Raw genomic sequence first — 21,816 nt, forward strand, 5'->3', positions numbered from 1 at the left:
GACTTGCATAACGCTGGTTTTCCTCAATCTTCTTTTCTCGGTCAAACACCCAGCACAAGTAATTTAGCCTCTGGTAGTCCAGATGATGTTCTCGTCAATATCAGGCCATTAAATGGCTGCAGCAGCAGTAGAAGAAGTGCCTGTATGCCGACTAGTATCCATAGCAGATGATGGGTAAGATCCATCAAGTGTCTCATCCAAATAGCAGTGTACACTGAAGTGACGTTACTGTTCAAACGTTCTCTCTCCTCTTATATTCCAAGCCTAAAGCCCTCCAAATGTGAACATTTTTATAGCATTCAGTATGGTTTATTTAATTATTCAGTTAATCACAGGAGTTTGTGGCCTTGGACTGGAGGCTGGCAGGTTCTAGTCAAGAGCTCATCAAACTAAGAGCCTCTCCCGTACGCCTGACTAGACGGAGCACTTGGTTTCACTCAGCAATAATCAAAGGACCTTCTACTCAAACTCCCATTAGCAATGACATAGCCAGAGTTAGGAAAAGAGAGAAGAAAGGTAGAGAGAAGGGCTCGGGAGAAAGAGAGAGAGAGCGAGAAAGAGAGAGGGAGAGATTGAGGAAAGGAGCTTGTAAGATCAAACTCACTAATGCCACTTCTGTTTGCCTCCATAATATCCTCAGTGGGTTGGGTTACACATCCGGGAAGGGTGCTCTCCCAAACAAAGCTTAATGTTGTTTAATGGAAACATTACCATGTGCTCGGCTCCACATGTATAAACTGCAGCATTAGATTAGCTCAAATGAACTAATTGGAAGCAGACAGCGGTATTATTCAGTCGGGTGAGGGGTTGGGGGTTGGGGTGGTGGGTAGGGGTGCCTTACTCTTTACAGTTGAAAGCACAAGTTAAAACTTGTCTGTGTCTCTCTTCTCTCTCTCTCTCTCTCCCTCTCTCTCTCTCTCTCTCTCTCTCTCCCTCTCTCTCTCCGTTTCTCGCCGGCCCCACTCAGGAGATGAGCACCGGCCACCAGGTGGTCGAGTCCGCAATCCGAACGTCCATCACTGCAGTGACCAGTCGTTTAGCGTTTAGGGGGGAAGTGACTCACAACCTGCTTTTTTGATTACTGTATCAGGTCTTTTGTCTTTGGGATGTGGTGGGGAGGCACTAGTGGGGTAGGCTCCGGCTGGGGTGGTTGAGGAGGTATTCCCTCAGGATTCAAGCTCTGATTAGGCACTCCTGTTTTCCAGTTTAATCGCTCCTGCGCAGTCAGATAGCTTGATCCAGTTAGATTGATGATTCATTTCTTCCACAGGTCCTTTGCTGGCCATATACACAACCGGTGAAATTAAGCAGCCAATATGTTAGCGGTGCACAGGGAGGCGTATGGCTCCGTCTACTACTTCTGGGAGGAAGGCAGCGAGAGTGAGAGAGGGAGATTAATTAGCTGTTATTTTAAAGGAGGAGGGGTGTCGGGTAAAGATTTCATAATTTGATGTATGGTTAACAACAAGTCGGAAAAGAACTGATTGGTGTGTGTTGGACTTGACACGGTGGCGTGTTCCGCTTGCTCACACACTCACGCACACACACACACGCACACGCACACACACACACACACACACACACACACACACACACATGCGCACACACACACACACTCACACATGAATACATGCACACACCCACACACACACACACACACACTCACACTCACTCACTCAGTCAAACACACACTCCTCCAAAGCGTAGAATTAGCTGTTGATTTAGTCCACCGCGCCGGGTGTCCAGTGCTTTGAGAAAGGCCGGGCCTGACTCGGGTCCTGTCATTTGTAAAAATATCCTGGCCAATTAGCTGTCAGAGCTGTGCCGAGCTGTGGCTTCTCTGGCTACAGTAATACCCCTGCGCCGAGTCACTGCCCAATTACCCAAATTGTCCCCATATGCCTCCCCAGCCACTCCCGTGCCCCCTGCTGGACATGTGATCTGGGCGCAGCCAATCAGAGGAGCCGCCGCACAGTCAGGAAGCTCTGATCCCGCTCCCCTGCCACCATTAAATGATTAGAGCTTTCATGCCAGCTTTGCAATCATATGCACAGCCTACTACCCTCCCTCTCTCGCTCTCTCTCTTTCTCTCTCTCCCTTTCTCCCTCCCTCCCTCCCTCTCTCATTCCCTCACACATGCCGTCTCTTCATTGCATTTTTCCCCTGTATGTATCAGCCTGCCTGCAGGCGCTTCATCACCCTCTCTCTCTCTCTCTCTCTCTCTCTCTCTCTCTCTCTCTATGTCTCTTTTTGTTTCCTCTCTTGTTTCCTCTCCCCCTCATACACACACACACACACACACAATGTTTCTTCCCTCGTCTTTAGTAATTCATTATTGTTTGTCAGTTGAAAAAGTTGGAATGGCTATACAACCAGATTACATTGCATGGTAATATTGCCTAAGCGTCAATTTATTTATCGCCTCATTAATGCAACGTTCAGCAATTCACCTACTGTACCTATGTAATCCTTCTTTTGTGCCTTTTCCCTGTCTTCCAGGACCCCAGGTTGGAGTTCATGAGGAAGTTTGCCATTGGCTTGACGTCCGGCACGATCTCGTCCTGTGTCAACATTCCCTTTGACGTGGCGAAGAGTCGCATCCAGGGCCCGCAGCCCGTGCCCGGGGAGATCAAGTACCGCAGCTGCTTCCAGAGCATGGCCCTGGTGTACCGCGAAGAGGGGTGAGCGTGTGCTACTGCATGGCCATTACAACACACACACACACACACACACACACACACACTCACACACACACTCACACACACAGACATACTGGACCTCAGGACATGTGAGGTCCTGTTTTTTTTTGTTTTTTTTGGTGCTTGTTTTGGTCACCCTTCATGGAGCACAGGCCGTCTGTTTTCTGCGAGTCGTTGACATCCGCTGTGTCCACCGCACACCACTTAGCAGAAATTCTGGAGCCAAACCAGAGAAAACAGAGGCAGGTGTGGGATAGTCACGCAGGGAATCTGCAGGCCCTGTGTCCCCCTAAGGACCTCAGCCAGCCAGCCAGCCAGCCAGCCAGTCCGTCAGTCAGTCCCCAGTCTGTCCCTTCAAGTTGGGACCCATGCACCGTTTCTTATTAGGCCACTCTGGCGCCTTAAGGGTGCTGCCCTCTTCAATGCTATTTATGTTCCCCCCTCGTTTTTTTTTAAAACTTTCTTTTTTTCATTGGGGTGCTGGGGGGTGTGGTGGTGTGGGGCGGGGGGGTGGGGTGTACGGGTGGGTGGTGGTGGGTGATTGCTGAAAGGTGCTGCCCCCTCTGCCCCATCCTGTCCAGCGCTGGCTAACGCGAGCCAGTCGCCGCTAATTAGAGGCCCCTGTGGGAGAGGTCGTTAAGCGGGCCCTAACGAGGCGCGCGGCGCTCGGCGGGTCAGGCTCATCAGACAGCGGGGGCAGGAGGAAGCAGAGCGGGGCCCTTATTAACCACAGCGGCCAGCTCTCTCGCCGCCGCCGCCGCTGCCGCCGGAGCCAGCCACAAGCCAGCCACTGCCACCGCCACCGCCACCACTCAGACCCCCACTCGGGCTCCCTTGCCTTCAGCTGCTACACATTACAGCAGGTACACTCCCCAACAACAACACACGACTAATGTGACTACCTGAGCAAGGAGAGAGAGAGAGCGATAGAGAGAGAGCACGAGAGAGAGATGGGGAGGGAGGGAGAGAGAGAGAGAGAGAGAGAGAGGCATGGAACGGGGTACTAAAAGGTAGCTAACCAGACACAGGCTTTCAAATATGTGTGTATAAATAAAGAGGAGAACAGTAGTAAGGCGAGCAAGTGCTTTACTGAGCCATAGCATTCTGAGGAGCCCCAAACTGCAGGCCAAAGGGATGTGCCATAACAAGCCTCACTTTGTAGAAATGTGTGTCCTTGAGGGAAATTCAACTCAATTTGGACATTTTAATTTCATTAAAATATGTTAATAGTTTGATTGAGATGGCACACTCCAGTTCCAGTTCCAGTTCCAAAGCTTTCCAGTTAGGGGTGGGTAATCTTCCCCCAACAAATCATATCACAATCCTTGTAACACATAATGACATCCCATTATCTAAACTGTCCTTTCTTCCCAGTGTTGTCGTAAATATACTGACTTGAACCAGCCAATAGACTTGTTTATCTGCACATTGTATTCAAGATGCTGCTTGTTGTTTTGTCATTGAGGATTTGTCATTCCTCAAGACAGTAGAAAAAATAAAAATAAAAAAAGGTATGTTTTTGAATAAAGCAATCACTAATGTGCACAAATTTATTTCTGACACGATCAGACTTAAACCCTCTAAGAAAAATAATGGCAACCCATGTGAAACACTATAGAACATATATTTTCACATATTTCTCTTCTAGGTGCTTGAATAGATTAGGCATTTTACCCCCAGAAGTGCCTGGCAAGATTAACAGATAACTATGGCAAACTACTTGTATTGTTTGCCACTAGTTCCACGCCAATGATGCTGTGACCGTATGTTGACTTGTTGTAAAAATATGTCGTGCATGAAGGATAACTATGAAAGAAACACGATATTATTTATTCAGTCAACACAGCCTCCTAGTAGACATCATTCTGTTGGTTTGTCAACATAGCATGGAGACACGACATCAACGTTCTTTTTTTTATATATTTGGATACATTAATAACATCTTGTCACGATGATCACAATTCACCAGAAAAGCAGACAGGGAGGTCTCCAAGGTAAATTACAATAATCATCCGATCAAAATCACCGTACTTCCCAATCCTAATTCCTGTCATTTTTTTTTACGCCCGAGTTGCTGCCAAACTAAATGTGCTGTGACTTTAGCTGCTTAAGATTATTTATCATGCATTATAATTGCAATGCTTGTTTAATAGCTTAGTTAGCACCAGGCCGCTTCACAGAGAGTGGGTCTCGAGAGTGGGTCTGGAAAAGCTTCATTGACTTCCGACTTCCAGGGACATAACCAGCAGTGAAATTAATCTCAAACTAGTGCATTAAACTCTTACCAAATCGTTTTAGAAGTGTGCAATCAAATCTGTCTTGTAAACAAAGGTTTTCAATGCCGCTCTACTCAATTCCAAAGAATATACACGACTTTTTCTGTTTAACCCCGTCTCCATCAGCACAGCCATTGGTTATGTTGAATGCATTGTCATCATATAAATGCCAGATATGCAATTGTGATTGGTTCCTGAGTTCTTGGAAAATTGGAAATGGGTGTCATGAACTCCTTGCCAGGCTCATATATATATATATACGACCTTAGATACTTGAGGCCCCTCCGGCATATAGTAGAGCTCCAAGTGTAGATAAGAGCTCTTTGAGGTAATGGTTGGAAAGTGTCAGTATCCTGAACCTGCATCACATTGTTTCCCTTTTTCCATTTCCTAGTTATCTGGCACTGTACAAAGGATTGGTGCCCAAGATTATGAGGCTTGGACCAGGTAGGACGGGCACTGGAGGGCTGCAGGGACAGTGTCAGAGGAGCCGATCCTCTTGATGCATGCTGACGTATTGTTTATACTTGTCACTGAAGTCATTTCAGATGCATGACTTGTAAATGTGTAATTGGAAATGTAATAACTTCTTTCCATTTTGCCGAGCTAACTGAGCCCAAAGCTCTTGGTAGGCTAGGACAGGGGCTAACTCATCCGACTTGAATTCTTTTACTCTATGTAAACCACACAATAGTTTTGATGGGCCTTTTCCGATAGAAGAGTAAGCATGTTAGCAAAGAAGTGTTATTTGCGGTTGTTTATTTGTAGCATTAATTCAGCTAATAATATGGTCAAGGTAGAGTCAGAGGTAGGCTACTGTAGGATTTCCTCTTTATTTTGTCTGCTAAGGTTGATTTTGCAACTGTATAGGAGAAAACCTTAAATATTTAAGTAAACACTTACAGAAACCTTAAGGAGTAGACTTTGTGTTTTGTGCAACCAATTTTATTTTAAGGAAACCTTAACTTAAAGTGATTTGTGCAACTGGCCCATGGTTCCCGGAGGAAGTCTTCACAATATGCTTCCTGTGTATCTCTCCTCCCCCCCCAATCTTGATGGTTTCTGTCTGCAGGAGGGGCGGTCATGCTGCTGGTATACGAGTATGTGTCGGGCTGGCTCCAGAAACACTGGTGACCACTTGGCCTCCATGCCGTGGTCCATCAGGGTACCGTGGGTCTCACCACCATCCCAGCACCTGAGCGTGGCGTCACCCCTCATCAGAGTCGACTGGGAGCCTGAATGGGTCATGGCCTATAAACCTCATATTGGATCTGCTTGTGGATATTCCTAATGACCTCTTTGAAAGACATTCAGACATTCAGACATCAGAAACATTAATCACAAGGACCACATCTTCATTATTTTGCTTCCAGAAATATGTATTTGTATTTTTTTTAAATGCTACATTTTTCTTGCAATTTTTTTTCTTGCATGTTTTCCAGTGTGTAAATCACAACAGCATAGTGGACTTCAGAAAAGAGATTAATTGGTTGACTAATGCTCAAACAGCCCCCTCTATGAGATCATGATGCTCCGGCCCTGAGCTCGATACTGAATCCTGTAACATCCAGTTCAAAAGTAATGCAGCCATTTGTCTACAGCGTCCATTGACAAACTGCCTGCACAAGGCATAACTGCCGCTTCGTCCCCCTGCTAAAGTGAAATCTCTCAATTTTGTAAACCTGTTTTTCAGAGACAAGTCACTCGCTGAATTGCTTTTGATTGGAGATTTTGTCCACTGAAGACTAAATTTAATCCAGATCTGAAGTTAATGCGTGTCTGGGAATGGAGCCCAGTCTTTTTTTTTAAGGTTACTGAGGTTTTCCAATCTGTGTTATAAATTTGTGTACCAGTTTTTGGTTTGACCTATAAATCCAATCAAGGGATTGTGTGTTGTTAAGTCATTTCTTTCATTCAGTATTTAATGATATTTTTATGGCTCGCATTTCCTTCTTTTGAAGGGGCTAACAGAGACGTTAAGGAAAGAAACATGGAGACTGAAAAACTGAAGATATCTTTTGTCTGGAAAAGAGAGTTGGTGGTCTATGCGAGTTTCTATGCAGTTGGAGCATTCTGCAAATAACACAAATCAACAGTTGATAAGGGAATTGTTGTGAGCGAGAGAACTTATATTGTCCCTAGAAATGATTGTGTACCTGGCAGTATTTTTACTGGTAGATTTGAATTTAGTTAATTCATTATTAATTAATGCTTTTTTGAAATGATTTCATAAAATGAAAGATAAAGTCTTAAATTAATAATAAGAATAAGAAAGGTGAATACTTGCCAAACGGATGTGTAACTGACATTGGGCGTGCTAACTTGGCATTAAACACTGGTACTTCACTTGTATTTTGTGTGTGTGTGTGTGTGTGTGTGTGTGTGTGTGTGTGTGTGTGTGTCTGATCGCATTTCTGAATCATTGTACCAATGATCAGTGCATCAGTGGTGGTTCTCAACGTATCTACTTCTCTGCCTCTTCTCTCTCTCTCTCTCTCTTCCTCTCTTTCTCTCTCTCTCTCTCTCTCTCTCTCTTTTGTTCTCAGGGCTAACGCTGTCAGCATACCTGTCAGCCATCGAGCCCGCATTAGCCTAGAGCCAGCTGCCAATCTCTCTGTCTCCACAGCAACAGTGGCAGGCCCACAGACAGTGCAGAAATCAAGCTAAAATAACAAAACAGAGAAATGCAAATACAGCAGCCAGGAATGGAAAGTACCCCACACATTTTGTTTCTCTCTCTCTCCCCCTCCTTTCCTTTCTCTCTCACTCACTCACACACTCTCTGCCTCACTCTCTCTCTCTCTCTCTCTCTCTCTCTCTCTTTCTTTCAGTCACTCACGCACTCACTCACTCACTCATTGACACACACACACACACACACACACACACACACACACACACACGCACGCACGCACGCACGCACACACACACCACACACACACACAATCGCTTTCTTTCTGGCCCTCTCCTCATTCTTTCACTTTCTCCCGTGTTTTCATTCACATGTTAATTATTCACACGGTCAACTCAAATAGCTTTTAAAATAAAATTTTTCATGAGAAATGAGAAAGACGGTCCACACTTACATTCACACTCGTACACCTCTCAAAGACACACACACACACACACACACACAACACACATAGGAAAATGTATGTCTCATGATATTTCACTCTGACTTTTCACTCACACTCACTTGGCTTCTGTCTTTTACACACACACACACACACACACACACACACACACACACACACACACACACACACACACACTAATGCACTAGGTCTCCCTCCCTCTCCTATCATTTATCAGGGCTGCTGTCTTGTCTCCAGTCAGGTGTGGAGCTGGCTCATTTATAATGTGTCAGCGACTTGTTGGGGAGCAGCACTCAGACACGCCGGCCTCTGGAGCGCCCGCCTCTCCCTCACGGAGCTGTCGAGTGACGGAGTCCTAAACGCTTAGCCTAGCCTGTCAAGTCAGTTAAGGAACATTCTCTGTGTGTGTGTGTGTGTGTGTGTGTGTGTGTCTGTCTGTCTATCTATCTGTCTGTCAGTCTGTCATGCAGGTCTTCGAATTGAACATTGTCTGCATTTGTCCTTTATGTTCAGGGTTAGGCATGGTAGCATGTGGAGTTTATCTTGCCCTAGGTGCTTGTTGAGGCATCTAGGACGAGGCCATGGATTGGGTTTCAGTTTAAGGACATTAAGCTCAATGCTGTGGTTGCACGGCCTCCTTCCCGTAGTCCCATGTAAAGTGTGAACAGCTGTTTTTGACCTGTCATCAGGTGCAAGCTGTCTATGATCTTGCCATCTATGCACTTGGGCGGAGCACTCAACATACTGCACATCTTGAGAGCGCCAGCATTTGAGCATAGCCTGAGTACAGATTAAAGCGTAATGGGCCTCACGCACTAACACACGTTATTTGTTCCTCCCTCTCTGCAGTCTCTCCCTGAAATTCAGTGCTAGGCGAGAAAATGTAGAGCGTAGATCTGAGCCCATTTGAAGTGCGGAGCCCATGGACTTGACATTTCTGTAGGCTGGCAGAACGGAGCAGACGTGCCAGATGTGCGCCTCTCCCCAGAGAGGGCTCCAGCTCTCACACCAAACCTCAGCTCACCTGCGTGAAGTTAAGTCTCTCGCTCTCTCTCTGGCTCTCTCTTGCTCTCTCTCTCTCTCACTCTCTCTCTCTTTCTCTCTCTCTCCCCCTCTCTCTCTCACTCTCTCTCTTTCTCTCTCTCTCTTTCTCTCTCTCTCTCCCCCCCACACACACACACGCAGAAGTAAACAGTCTGGTTCTAGTCACCCAGGCCCCCTGTTTTTTTGTGCGCCGGTCGGGCCGGTGTGGCCGCAGCCCTCCTGCATTGCTACTTGCTCTGCTTAGTCTTGGAGCCACTCTGCTCCTGTCCCACAGCTGATTGCACAGAGACTCGAGATCCTGCTCGACTTTTCCGCCGTCATTAATTCCAAACACATGTCGCGCGTTTCCCCTTCCTGGTTGTCGGAGAGTGGCTGTGAGATTAAAGGGGTGTGGTAACTCGGGGTTCCCCCCCGTTTTATGTTGCGGATCATCCGAAAGAGCTCTGATGAGTTGAATGCGCTGCGGTGGAACAAATGCCACCTCATGGGGTTCAAAAACGATGGTATTATTAAGGATGTTCTTGAAGATGATGCAAGAATACTCACAGCCCTCATCAAAAAAAAAAAAAAAAAAATCCAACCTATATGGGCTTATGTCAACGAGCAGTACATGCCATTTGGGATCAGTACTTATTAGGACTAGAGGTTACTCAGTCGTTAGAATCAAGGCCTCTATTGTGCTGACGAAACAGAAGCTGCTGTTCCGTGAGTTGAGTTCCGAGTACACCAGCGGTTGACGCAAATTTAACAGAGCCTAGTCAGTGCGTGAGCTTAGTCAAATGTAGATGATAATAGTAAAGTATACAAATAAAAGGAATTTATCTTCAACACCCACACAATCAAACATTGTGGAAGCTTACCCATACCTTCCCCCCCCCCCCCCACACACACACACACTCACACCACACTAGCCCAGGTAGGAGAGTATCGCATGACAAAACGTTAAAGACAGCCCCAACAAGTCGATACACATTACGTGGGTAAAGCCAGCCCCTTTTGCCATCGCGCCTCTTCCAACAGACCCTGACGTATGACACTGAACTCAACACACTCCTGGGCTAACCATGTACGTGTCCTGTACTTTTTGTCTATTGTTTTTTGGGCTGAAGTGGTTTGCTGTCTGAACGTCCATGCCTTTGAATAGGCCACAATGCTAAAAATTCTCTTTATAAGAACAATAACTACAATACCAGATGTTTCACATTCTTGTTCATGACCATGTTTTAAATATGGAAGCTCGCAAATTTTTTTTATATATAAATATGTGAAATGTTCATGCATAATCCAAGACTTAAAAAAACCTAAAATATATTATTATACTTAATGATCCCTATACACAAAACTTAAATTGTTGGCTTAAAATAGTCTGCCACATAATGATTTTTATATCATCAGTTTAAGATGACCGAGAAGAATAGGAGTTTCTACTTTTATACAGAAATGTTTCGTATTACAACTTAAATATCACATTTACATTCAGTATAATTCAGTATAATTTCCACCATAATTGTATGGATAACCATTTTAGAATAAACACATGCTTTAATTTTACTACACGTACACAAAAATGCAAGCTTAATATTTCAGATGAAAACACACACACACACACACTGATTTTTTATCAGGTCTTCTATCGCTCATGGCAGTGGGTCGGCATTCCTGCTTCACAGGTGCAAGGTTCTGGGTCAGTATCGCTGAAAGACCTCTGAAAAGCTCTCCTGGGAAGCACCCAATCGCCTCTCAACACCATTGCACCCCCCCACCCCATCCCCAACACACACACACACACACACACACACACACATACACACGCACACATACGGCACACTTGCCTTAACACTGCGGAAGAGCAGCATGCGGTGGGTGAGCACGATGCCCCGACACGTCTGCGCACCCTCCGCGGTTCATGACCAGTCAGCTGGGGTGCCATCAGCCCAGGGCAACGGTCCGTGACCGCCAGAGCCAGTGGTGGAGGAGGAGGGAGGGAGGGAGGGAGAGAGAGAGCGAGTGAAATGAGAGGAGGGGTGGGGGGGGTTCCAAGTCAAATCAGGAGCCTTGTTTACTAAGCTACACGAGGGGCATACTTACACCCTCACACAAGATAAATTACAAACACCCTCTACTGCTGTGTGTGTATTTTTCTTAGCTCTTCCTTTCAAGTCGGGCAAATGGAAGCTTGAATGAGATTCTCGTGTTATTTCATAGAGAATTGCCCTTGTATTTGGTGTAGGGTGACTCATTTGGGCATGGAAAGCACGGGCATGCAGATGCGTATTTGCCACTGTGGTCCGCTTTGCCTGAGTGTAGATACAGGCCCTCATGAATATTCTGCCCTTGTGTCCACAAAGCCTGCTGCCGAGATGACCTTCCTGACCACACCAGGCAAATCTGACGCATGCCTCACGGCAGTGTGAGCTATTCTAAAGAGGGATTATGGAGTTTGGGTCTAGGGCATCAAGCCGTCTGCCTGAAAGCATGCAAAAACATGCTAAATTGCGTCTTTTGGTGATATTGTTAGTGGTATTGTTATTGTTTGGTGATATTGTGCTGTGAAGGCCTTTCTTACATTTAAACATGCTCTTCCCGTTTAAACCACATAATTAAATAGTGCATAGCCTTCACTTAATGTGCAGTTGATACTAAGACAGACACCAAGGTGGTTTATTAAAGCTATCCTTCCTGATTTTTTTAATCAAAGTTTTCATATTATTTCTGGGTTTAATTGCAGTATTTATATACATAATAAAAAATATTAATTGCAAATCTACTGAAGTAGTCAACAAGATCCATAATATTAATACTGCTCTGGGGTATAATGCCTATTTCTCCAGTAAAATGCAAAATTATGAATAGACTTATATTTCCTGTGTATGAATAACCCACATACCTTTACTGATTAGATTCTAATTTACCAGTTTTCTATTTCCCAGAATTTCTTTGCCTCATTCATAGCCTACATGCAATGGCCCATGTCAACATAATTAGGACATAACTCACTGACAATGCAACAGGTTACACACAACACACTCACTTTTTTTTTCTGTCACACATCCTTTTTAATCAGATACATTCAGTTTTAACTGTGCAACATCCAAACTGCAGCTTTACTGCCCACGCTGAAGCTTAACACAAAGGTGAACCAATGCTGGTGGCTGTAACGTTTCAGAGATCCCCCAGAGTGACACTGGGCCAGCAAGTCTCCTGCTGATCATTGCACTGGGTTCGACGTACCATACAGTTTAATAAATAAGAAGGAGCATAAACTTCTGACAGAAGCGCTTTCCAAATTCTTCATTTTAGGTGTAGAATAAATGGCTGTTTTCTGCGATTTTTTTACAAAATAAAAATGTAACAAACAAAAAGCCATAAATCAAAAATACAAACAACAAAAACAACTGAAATAAAAGCAACTGTTTAGTACAACCCTGAAACGCTTTTAAACGCAAACATGACCATTGATGTATATACACACACACACGACCTGTCGTTTACGCACTTCCACTAATTTCCAGATAAAACCATTGCAGACAAGAGCACAAAAACCAAGATTAGAAAAGAAGACTGGCATCTTTAATGCAGACCACGAGGCTGTCCATTGTCCCTTAAAAACACCACAAAGCGCCACATGCCCCAACCTTCCGTGAAAGGTGACATGTCGTTCAAGGGCGCCCCGGGCCTGACTCCTCTCGATGGGCTCCCACATGCTGACCCGGACGTCAGGCCAGTGGAGCGCCACTTTCCACCCAAGCGTTCACTTTTTTTCTTTTCATAAATAGATTCACAAAATGTCCACCACAGAATGGGCCCTCTCTGGTCATCCATGAGGGAGGAGATCTTACAGCTTCTCTACTTCAGCTCCGCGTCCTTACCCTTCAGTCGCGCTCTCTCTCTCTCTCTCCCCCTCTCTCTCTCTCATCTCACGCTGATGCCCCCTCCATCTCCTCCGTCAGAGCGTGGGGGCAGCGGTGAGAGGGTGGTGCTGGTGGTGGTGGTGATGGTGGTGATGGATGGCGTTGCGGCCAGCCGTCACGCTCCTGATGGCCGGGGGGGTAGCGGCGGTGGCGGCAGCGTCACAGCTGTGGAGAGAGGGAGCACTGCCATTGGGCGGCAGCCATGTGGGGCCTGTCACATAGGCCGACGTGGTGGCGCTGTACCCCGTGTAAGGTGACACTGGGGTGGTTGGGGGGTAGGGAGGGATGCTGGGCGCTGTGACATAGCTGCTCGCTGTGTGCAAGCCACTCGGCGTCTAGACAAAAGAAGAAGGAAGGAAACAGAGAGGGTGGGTGGGTAGAGATATTTATGATATGGTCAACTTCCCTGGACTGTTAAGTGGCAAAAACAAAAGTGACTTATCTATTTAAGTTATACTTCTCCATTTCATGTGACAGAGAAACACTATCAGTCCGATGAAGCTATTGACGTTGGCAAAGAGGAGAATTTTGAGAGAGATATGAGGTGAGGAGAAAACAGCTGGACAGGAGGCACAAAGAGCAAGTGACATGAGTCATCGAGAAGGAAGAACATATCATAGAGATGTGAGAAAAGTGAGAGAAAAGAAAACAGATGGAATCCCAGTAACCTCCTGGCAGAAAGACAGTTCTTTAACTTGGAGGAATTTGCCTGCACAGAGAGAAAAGATGTCCATCTGGGTGGTCTCTGACTACCGAAAATGGCTTCCACAGATGAAATCTTTTTTGTTCCTGTGGTGCACTTTCGGCACTGTGCTATCTCAGCTGCCCGACATGAGCCTTCATCCAAATGCCACTCAGTTTTAAATATGAATAATAGTGTATAGGGGGCAGAGGGGTGTTGATCAAACAGCTGCCAAATGCTTTGGAAACTTGGTGAGATTCGGCACCTACAATGCCAAATTGGACACACCCATGGAATGCACTTTAAATTAGCTATATATAACTTAAATGGATTTTTTAGATACAGCCTCTTGGTTTTTTTTCCATTTTACAACAAAAGCATGTCATCAAAATATAGCATTTGACTATATTTACCATTCTATTAATTTAATAAAACTAATTCGCTGTGAATATGTATTTCATATTTACACAATAACAATATATATTTTTGATAATGCATACACATTCCAAATATAAAATAATTTTCTAAATGATATCATTTATATCCGATAGGATACATTTTTTATTCACATTTGAAACAATGAATCAGAAATTATTTGACTCGTGTGTGCGGGTGTGATGGGACATTTGCGTATTTATGTAACACCATTAAATTAATTAAATAACTGAAATGAAAACTGTGCTCGTCCTTAAATCACGTTTGCATTAAATTATTAGCAAGGCGCAGTTTCCAACTTGCCCGAACAATCAGTAACGCTAGCTCAGACTATATGCAAAGATAACAGGAGCAGTTGAAAAAAAAGTTTCCTTCAGATAAGAGAGCGCTAAACGGCATCCAGTGAACTTGACAAATGCAACTAAATTCACCTTTACAAACCAGTGCAAGTCAAGTCACTGCAACATTGTTGGAATGTGAGGCTTGGAAATGAAACCTATTGTGTATTCTATTATTGTCTGCGCCCACATTTTAAAGTGCTCGCCATCTTGGTGTCGCCTACATTAAATAAATGAACACAATCATCCTGCATGTAAGACGACAGTGAACCATTACGGTACACCTGCGGGTTATGGATAGTCCATCCAAAGATGCGTCCTCGCTCTAATGGTTTTGCCATGACTCACTTTGTGGTATTGGAACATAGGTTTCTACCTGCCCTTCTTCAGAAATGACCTGTCACTCACAGCTGCGCATTGAAAGAGGGTGACTAATCCTATAGCTCTGTGGGAGCCTAGTGCATCTAACGGGTTAGGCATTTCAAATTATTGATAGAGGCCTAGTGCTGATATTCTTGACATTTGTTTCACGGTAGTTAGATCAATGTGGCAAAATTCAGCAACACATAAGTGTGACATGGGTTACCAGATTTAAAAACAAACGGATGAGACCTAAATTGAATTTTCTACAATGGTCTTCATTTAAGAAGAACGACTACGTTGAAGAAAGACTAGGTTGAACGTCCTTTTTCAAACTAAATGAACGACGAGGCAACGTTTCAGTTAGACTCACAGGACAAGAGATAGCCTATAGGCCTGAGCTTGCTCGTCTACTTTTAAACGATATGACATGTTAGTATGCCCCAACATTAACCGACACATTGCCCCCAGGCCTCAAGAGAAAACACGTATTTCAATCTAAATCATTAAAAAATAATCATGTTTGACTTTAGGAACCATTTTGTTGGTTCATGACAGTCCTTAACATTGGCAATGCTTCACTTTGACTTGCAACAAACTCACTACCAGGAAGGATTATGTTGTGCTAAAACTCTGCTGAAAAACTACCAACGGGATCGTATATTCAGAGAGAGTAGCTCTCCCGAATGTAATGTCAAAGCGCACAAGCGATTCCTAGAGGTTCTCCATCCGTCTGTCGACCGCCGTGATGGAAGTAAACTCCCTGAACTTATTAGAACGCGCCTGTCATACAGCTCATCATCGAATCACCTTTAGGCTACCCTCTGGCCCAGAACTTACATGTCAATGACTCGTGTCTGTAATTCTCTGGATGCATGTATCATATTATTTAAGAACTACAACGAAACAATTGCAAACAGTTCCTTTCAAAAGAAACACACGCACTCCGCATAACTGATCATACAAGCTGACAACCCTAAATTAAACGAATACATTTGCTATTACACTTACTTTCGTGTTGATCATCTATTATCTGAACTAAGTATCTGTAGTCAAGGGCGTTGAAAATCATGCAGAATTTTCCACTAGTCAGGTAAAGCGTGGTCCTGTAGGGCCCACATTAAATTTAACTAGAATTTCCCCAAGTGAATGAAACGTGCCAAGCTTTTCTCGTCAAGAATTTGAGATGAAAATAATTATGGCATAACATTTCGAGCAAGGACAAAATCATTCAGCGTTTTCACTTTTTTTTATTTTACACATAAAGTCAACAACGATAAATTGCCTGAGTCTATTTTTAAGACAGCATAGGTGACGTGTTATTTTAATTTCTGACATAAACAGGCAACAATGATAAATTCTGACTATTTTGCTATATAGTGTGTACTGAACTACTGCATATGCTCAATTATGAATACAAACATACAATTGTAAACAACATATTGAATACATTGTCAGTCTAACCATGAACCGGAGAGCTCTCTTTCGAGTATGAATGCATATTCTGTCTATTAAAATGTCGACCAGCATTAGGCTATAACACCGAAAGTAAACTGATCATATGTTATAATCACTGCTTTTAGCCAGGGTGGTGCATGAGACTGAAATATATGTAGGCTATTTTTTTACGCCATAAATCCCACTTTACAACCCGAACTGTTCAATCGGACACGTATAGTTACAATCAGTGAGATAATCTGCAGACACAACAGATTTATGCAAAAACAGCTCATTTTAAATAAAATTCCATTTTCAGTGGGTACGATTCGTAGTAGCTTTGGGCTACTGGATTCTACAGTTCCTATACTTAAGTGTTTCTTCCAACATTTTTTCCCAATGTAATTCCAGCCACTATATTTTCAGTTTCCTTTTATTATTTTTCCAGATACCTATTTTTTTTCTAATAAAATTCTGCACTGTCTCGTTTGAGTCGTCAAGCTTGTTACTCACGTGCAAACAATAAAATGTATGGCCTATCATAATCTCTTAATTGTGTGGCATACATTTTAAATTAGTGGGCCGTCTTAAAATCGTTTTGCGTCACAATTATGGTCTTGAACAAAATAAAGAAAATATGGGCAGCGAACCAACTACTCGGTATTCTGTACAACATCAGGGTTCACTTTTGTAGCCTTACTCTTATAATATTGAAAATGTAAGGAGCGAGCAAAGGACAATTCAAGGCCTGACTCCTGTGCTACAGGCTAGCCAAAAGGCTAAGCACAGCTTTTGCGCATGCACGATGAAGCGCGTGCGTGCACTTTCTCACCCTCTCTCTCTCACTCACTCTCACACTCTCTCACACACACACACACACACACACACACACACACACACACACACACACACACACACACACACACACACACACAAGAACAGACAAGGATGATGACATGCTACTACAAATAGACAGCGTGACCAATCGTGCATCCGCGGTTCCATAAGACACCGTTCGAAATAAAATCTATTGGAGTCAAAGTCACCACCTAATTCTTCATGGGCTTATTGACAGGTCAAACTCCGTGTAATAAGAAACCATACCAGACGTGTCCGTTGACTATACAAAACTGACTTGCAAAAAGAGAGGGGAGGGGTCAACTAAGTTAAGATGATGAGGTGATCGCTTACATTTTACCTGTGTGTATTTTGCTTCAGGCTCTAAGTGTGCTTTATCCACACCATTGACTAGTGGAGAGGTCGCTGGCGGAAAATTAGTCCTGTTTATAGCGCTCCATTCTTCTAGTTTGGTGCTGGGAAACGAAGGACAGTCACTTACTGGGAGCAAAACAGAGACAGGGAGAGAGGAAAGTCAGAAAGCAGGACAAGAGTTGTGCAGAACTACCATAGCAGAAGAGACCACTACTTCAGCAGGCCTAGGCCTCATTGTTTTTTTCTGAATCATTTGGGATAGTTGTGTTCGATTTAGTTCAGTTATGGAATATATACCGAAAAAGATATCAGAGAGCCGACTGACACATTCTTTAACATAATTTGTCTGTTTTGGTAATAGAGAGTGCGGGAATATTCGACGTCAGTGATTCACTTAAGTCACAGTCTTTTTTTCGGTCAAAACAAAACCACATCCAAATCGCTTGACCAAAATCTAAACAAGACACAAAAAGTGCTCTGCGTTCCTCTGCCTGGAAGAACGCTCACGGGAGAAGCCCGTGTGTGAGCGTATAGGCCTACGCGCGTTTGTGTACAAGAGAGATGTGTGTGTTTGGCGATGCTGATCAAAAAGCCACGCTGCGCTAGACACTGGAATGCAGTAAGACGATTCTTTCCTGTAATGACTAAGAACATTTACCCGGCTTCTTCCTGTGGGAGACTAATTCGATTTACTCTAACCGTTTCCCTTTTGTGCGTGATGGATATTATATTATACACGGTCCCTAAGATTGAAATTGAAAAAGCAAGCCCACCAGTGGTGTAACTTGAGAGGCCCTCTACGTGTATGATGTTTTCACCCTTCCGAAATCCATTCTGACTGAAACGCTTCGAAATACAAAATCTCGGTGTAAATAACAAATTTCGATGTGCACTTTATAGCTTGGGAGCTATATACTGAAGACGGTAGTTTATCCAACGCCTATACCTTACATTTGGATAAATAGCTCAGTCTTAGGTTTACACGCATTGCTCAATGAAACGCTCCAATGCACGAGCGTGTAATACAGAGAAAAGTGTGTGTGTGTGTGTGTGTGTGTGTGTGTGAGAGAGATAGAGAGAGAGAGAGGGTGTGTGTGTGTGTGTGTGTGTGTGAGAGAGAGAGAAAGAGAGAGAGAGAAAGAAAGAAAGGGAAAGAGTCAGTGAGAGAGATTTCAAAGAGTTGACCACCTTAGGCTATCCTAGCATTAAATGACTTCGATCAGTTTAAGGAACACACTGGGTTAATTATGTAATTGCCTGTTGTTGTTATCCTGTCTATCACACTTATGTTGAATTGTCCGATTCAATCGCCCTTTCTATTAAGACTCGTTCATTTCTTTTCAAAAAGGAGAGAGATGGTGAAGTCATTGCAGCACTGTAAAAGGCCGCCATCGCGTGTAGCCTGCATTGTACTTTATTTCGGCGTTCAAAACTTGCCGCAGACATCTGTTAATAATTTAGAAATGCATAAATTGTTTATAAAGACCCTCTCAGAACATGTTCCCCGCTAAGATTTCGTATTCTGTGCGAATCTCCCCGTGGCTTTAAAAAAAGAGGGGTAAACTGATGTTGTTTAGATTGAGTTAAGTTGAAACATGGAAATGACTGCGGCCTTCCTGTCCATAGAAACAAGCATGTTAGTGCATAGCGAAATCAGGCTGTGAATGCAAGCAATTGACCCATACAGTCGTTGGATGAGTACGTATAGACACAACACACACAAATACAGTTGCAATAAACGTTGATAATCAGTATGAGCTGATACTGAATCTACGTTGCATCTATTGCGTAACATAGGCCTACTCGACGTTTTACACTGCCGGCCATAGATTTTTTATCCTTTTCTCAGATCACGGCTACATGATTCACGAGAGGGCTGAGAGAGAGAGAAAAAAATAATGGGTATAACGTCTCTGTTTTCGCTGCCCTTCAAACATGGCTGTCTCGAGTCACAAGCGTGTGAAACCTAGTCCACTTCTAAGGGAAGCATAGCTGAATATGTCTGGCTTGAAAGTAAGGCTTTGAACACCTCATTTTGATTTCAGTTCATCTCCTCTCCGCCGAGCCGACCCTTCGTTATCCAACTAATATCCCACATCCGCTCCTTAATTATCACTGCGAGCCCCGAACCATATGTTTTAATGCAACAGACCGAACTATAGTACATGCGCTACAGCGCTTGGGTTCCAAGAGGGCAACACACGGCGACACAAATACTCATTTTCAGGAGCAGTTCTTAGACAGATGTGTTTTTCGACAAATCCTAATTATAGTTTCAGTTTGACGTGTGCGCCATATTTCTTTAGTCTAGGTCAATGCTTTCGTATTTCGAATGGCCTGAAACATTCGAGACATTGTCATATAGCCTAATAATAAGCAGTCATATGGGACAAAGCCAGGTAGATAGAATGTCACCTTTTGCCACCACTACCACCTCTCTTTACAAACACAAACACACCCATACACACATATACACTGCCACCACCACCAAGTTGGCTACCCCTTGCAGTTAATATGTGAATTGAGGCCTTTTCTGTCATATATTACAGATAAACAGATAAATAATGCTTACTCTGTTGTTCCGTTATGGACCGAATGCCCAGTATATCTGTGACAGAATGAGATGAGGGCCATATCCTGTGCATTGCCATGTGTCCTGGTAGGGTTGGCATTCCTGGGGGTGTTGGTACTTTCGTCCCAGTGGCTGCGATGGGAGTCGGATAGGAATAGATATGATTGTATGATAACGTCGGTTGTGGTTGATGATGAGCCGATTGTTTACTCGACTCATACTGGCTTTGCTGAGATAAGTTCCCTATTTTGTTACGGAGAATCCGACTGATGGAGCTCACCGACGGGAGGTTGAATTTATCACACACCCCATCTGCCAAGAGTCTGTCCCGAATCTCCCAGGCAAAAATGCCCGGATCTCTTTGCTTATAAGTCCGAATGTGCTTGACGACCGTTGGTGTGGTGACCCTCGGTTTGCTGCCTCCGATGGCTCCGGGAAGGATGGAGCCGGTCTCGTTATACCGGGCCAGGATCTTGCTAACGCAGCCATGGGATACTCGGAGTTGTCTGCTGATATCACAAGGCCTGATACCCAGCTGGGCAAGCTCTACGATCCTCAGCCGGATAGCGTTGGGTAGCGGTCTTCCGTTGACAAAAACACCGCCTAGTTGGTTCACCTCCCCGAAGGCTGGCTCTGGAGGAGCGGACACATGCAGAAGAGAGAAGTATGATAACGTCTGAAGACAAGGAAAATATACAAGGCCTGTTTTGCTGAATACTTATCATTCACTTTAACTTGTCCATCAATAGTCTATACTATATTTGATGCATATGGTGTATTTTAAGATTTGCCATAGAACCACGTCAGTTATTCACCGCGCGCATCAAAGTGATTGGGAAGCATTGGAAAGGGGGCTGAATTTTACAATAGCCAACACATACCAAACTGATGAAGCGATATTACGCATTGTAGAACATCACAGAATGATAAAATCTATTTAATGTGATCGTGATTCTTGAGAAAATATTCTAGGTTGAGTTACGCCACAGTGACTACGTGTTTTCACGACTGAAGTGTGATTATTCTTACATTTATAGAGACAGGCTACCTCTCAATTAAGATTTGAGTGCAGAAAAATGGATACAAAGCTGATCTGACCAATCCGTACTCTAAATGTCGTTTTTAAATATCAGAACCCATGCTGAGCCATCCTACTTACCCATTGCGCTGAGTCCTCCCGTAATTACACAAATCTCGGAATTAGGACGCCTGAATAAAGTCGAGTCCAGTTTCGCTATTCTCCGGTGTCCAATCGAGTGAAAGATAATGCTTCGTGCGAAAGCAATAGTTACGATAGGGGAAAATTCTCCTTCTGTTTCCTGGTGGCACGGAGAACAGCCTTACATTTCAGTCCACTTTTCATGGGACGGACTTTCAAAACTTTTCTCTACGGCGAGAGACAACCCCCCAATCAGGTTTTGACGTCTCTAAAACAAGCGTTTCTATTGGTGTTACGGTTTGACATGACATGTAGTGGCAGGGGCTTGAACGTCACACTTTTTGCCATATGGAGAGGCTTGTTATCCAGATTTGAATCGAATTGTTTTACAGAATGGTAAGTTCATATCCAATTTTGTCTCACAAGCATTATATGTATCATAGCCAAAATGCAATGAAATGTTCAATAGGTGAAGCCTTTAGCCCATAATAATCGGCATGCTCTAATCAGTCTGTTTATATGCAGAATTATTGGCCTTTCACCATACTGATAAAAGAAGGATATATTGTTAGAAGCATAACCATGCTTCTTTGGCC

At 43.9% G+C, this 21,816-nt stretch overlaps 2 protein-coding genes across 3 annotated transcripts in view; one reads left to right on the plus strand and one right to left on the minus strand.

Annotated features, from left to right (window-relative positions):
- slc25a21 (solute carrier family 25 member 21) overlaps window positions 1–7,321 on the plus strand; it is an 84,923-nt gene extending 77,602 nt beyond the window's left edge. For both annotated transcript variants that reach the window (XM_062522679.1, XM_062522678.1), the window contains exons 9-11: window positions 2,500–2,681; window positions 5,370–5,422; window positions 6,048–7,321. In XM_062522679.1, coding sequence (XP_062378663.1) covers window positions 2,500–2,681; window positions 5,370–5,422; window positions 6,048–6,109 — 297 coding nt within the window. In that variant the 3' untranslated portion in view covers window positions 6,110–7,321. The remainder of the gene's footprint in view (window positions 1–2,499; window positions 2,682–5,369; window positions 5,423–6,047) is intronic.
- A 4,807-nt stretch (window positions 7,322–12,128) lies between these two features.
- Window positions 12,129–21,406, minus strand: pax9 (paired box 9). The gene is made up of 4 exons (XM_062523064.1): window positions 21,221–21,406; window positions 20,062–20,694; window positions 17,476–17,615; window positions 12,129–13,360 (listed from the first exon to the last, which is right to left on the minus strand). The coding sequence occupies exons 1-4, from the start codon at window positions 21,222–21,224 to the stop codon at window positions 13,061–13,063; spliced, it is 1,077 nt and encodes a 358-aa protein (XP_062379048.1). The 5' UTR covers window positions 21,225–21,406; the 3' UTR covers window positions 12,129–13,060.
- Window positions 21,407–21,816: the final 410 nt, after the last annotated feature.

This window comes from Sardina pilchardus, chromosome 20, assembly GCF_963854185.1.
Source record: "Sardina pilchardus chromosome 20, fSarPil1.1, whole genome shotgun sequence".
NCBI classification, from domain to species: domain Eukaryota; kingdom Metazoa; phylum Chordata; class Actinopteri; order Clupeiformes; family Clupeidae; genus Sardina; species Sardina pilchardus.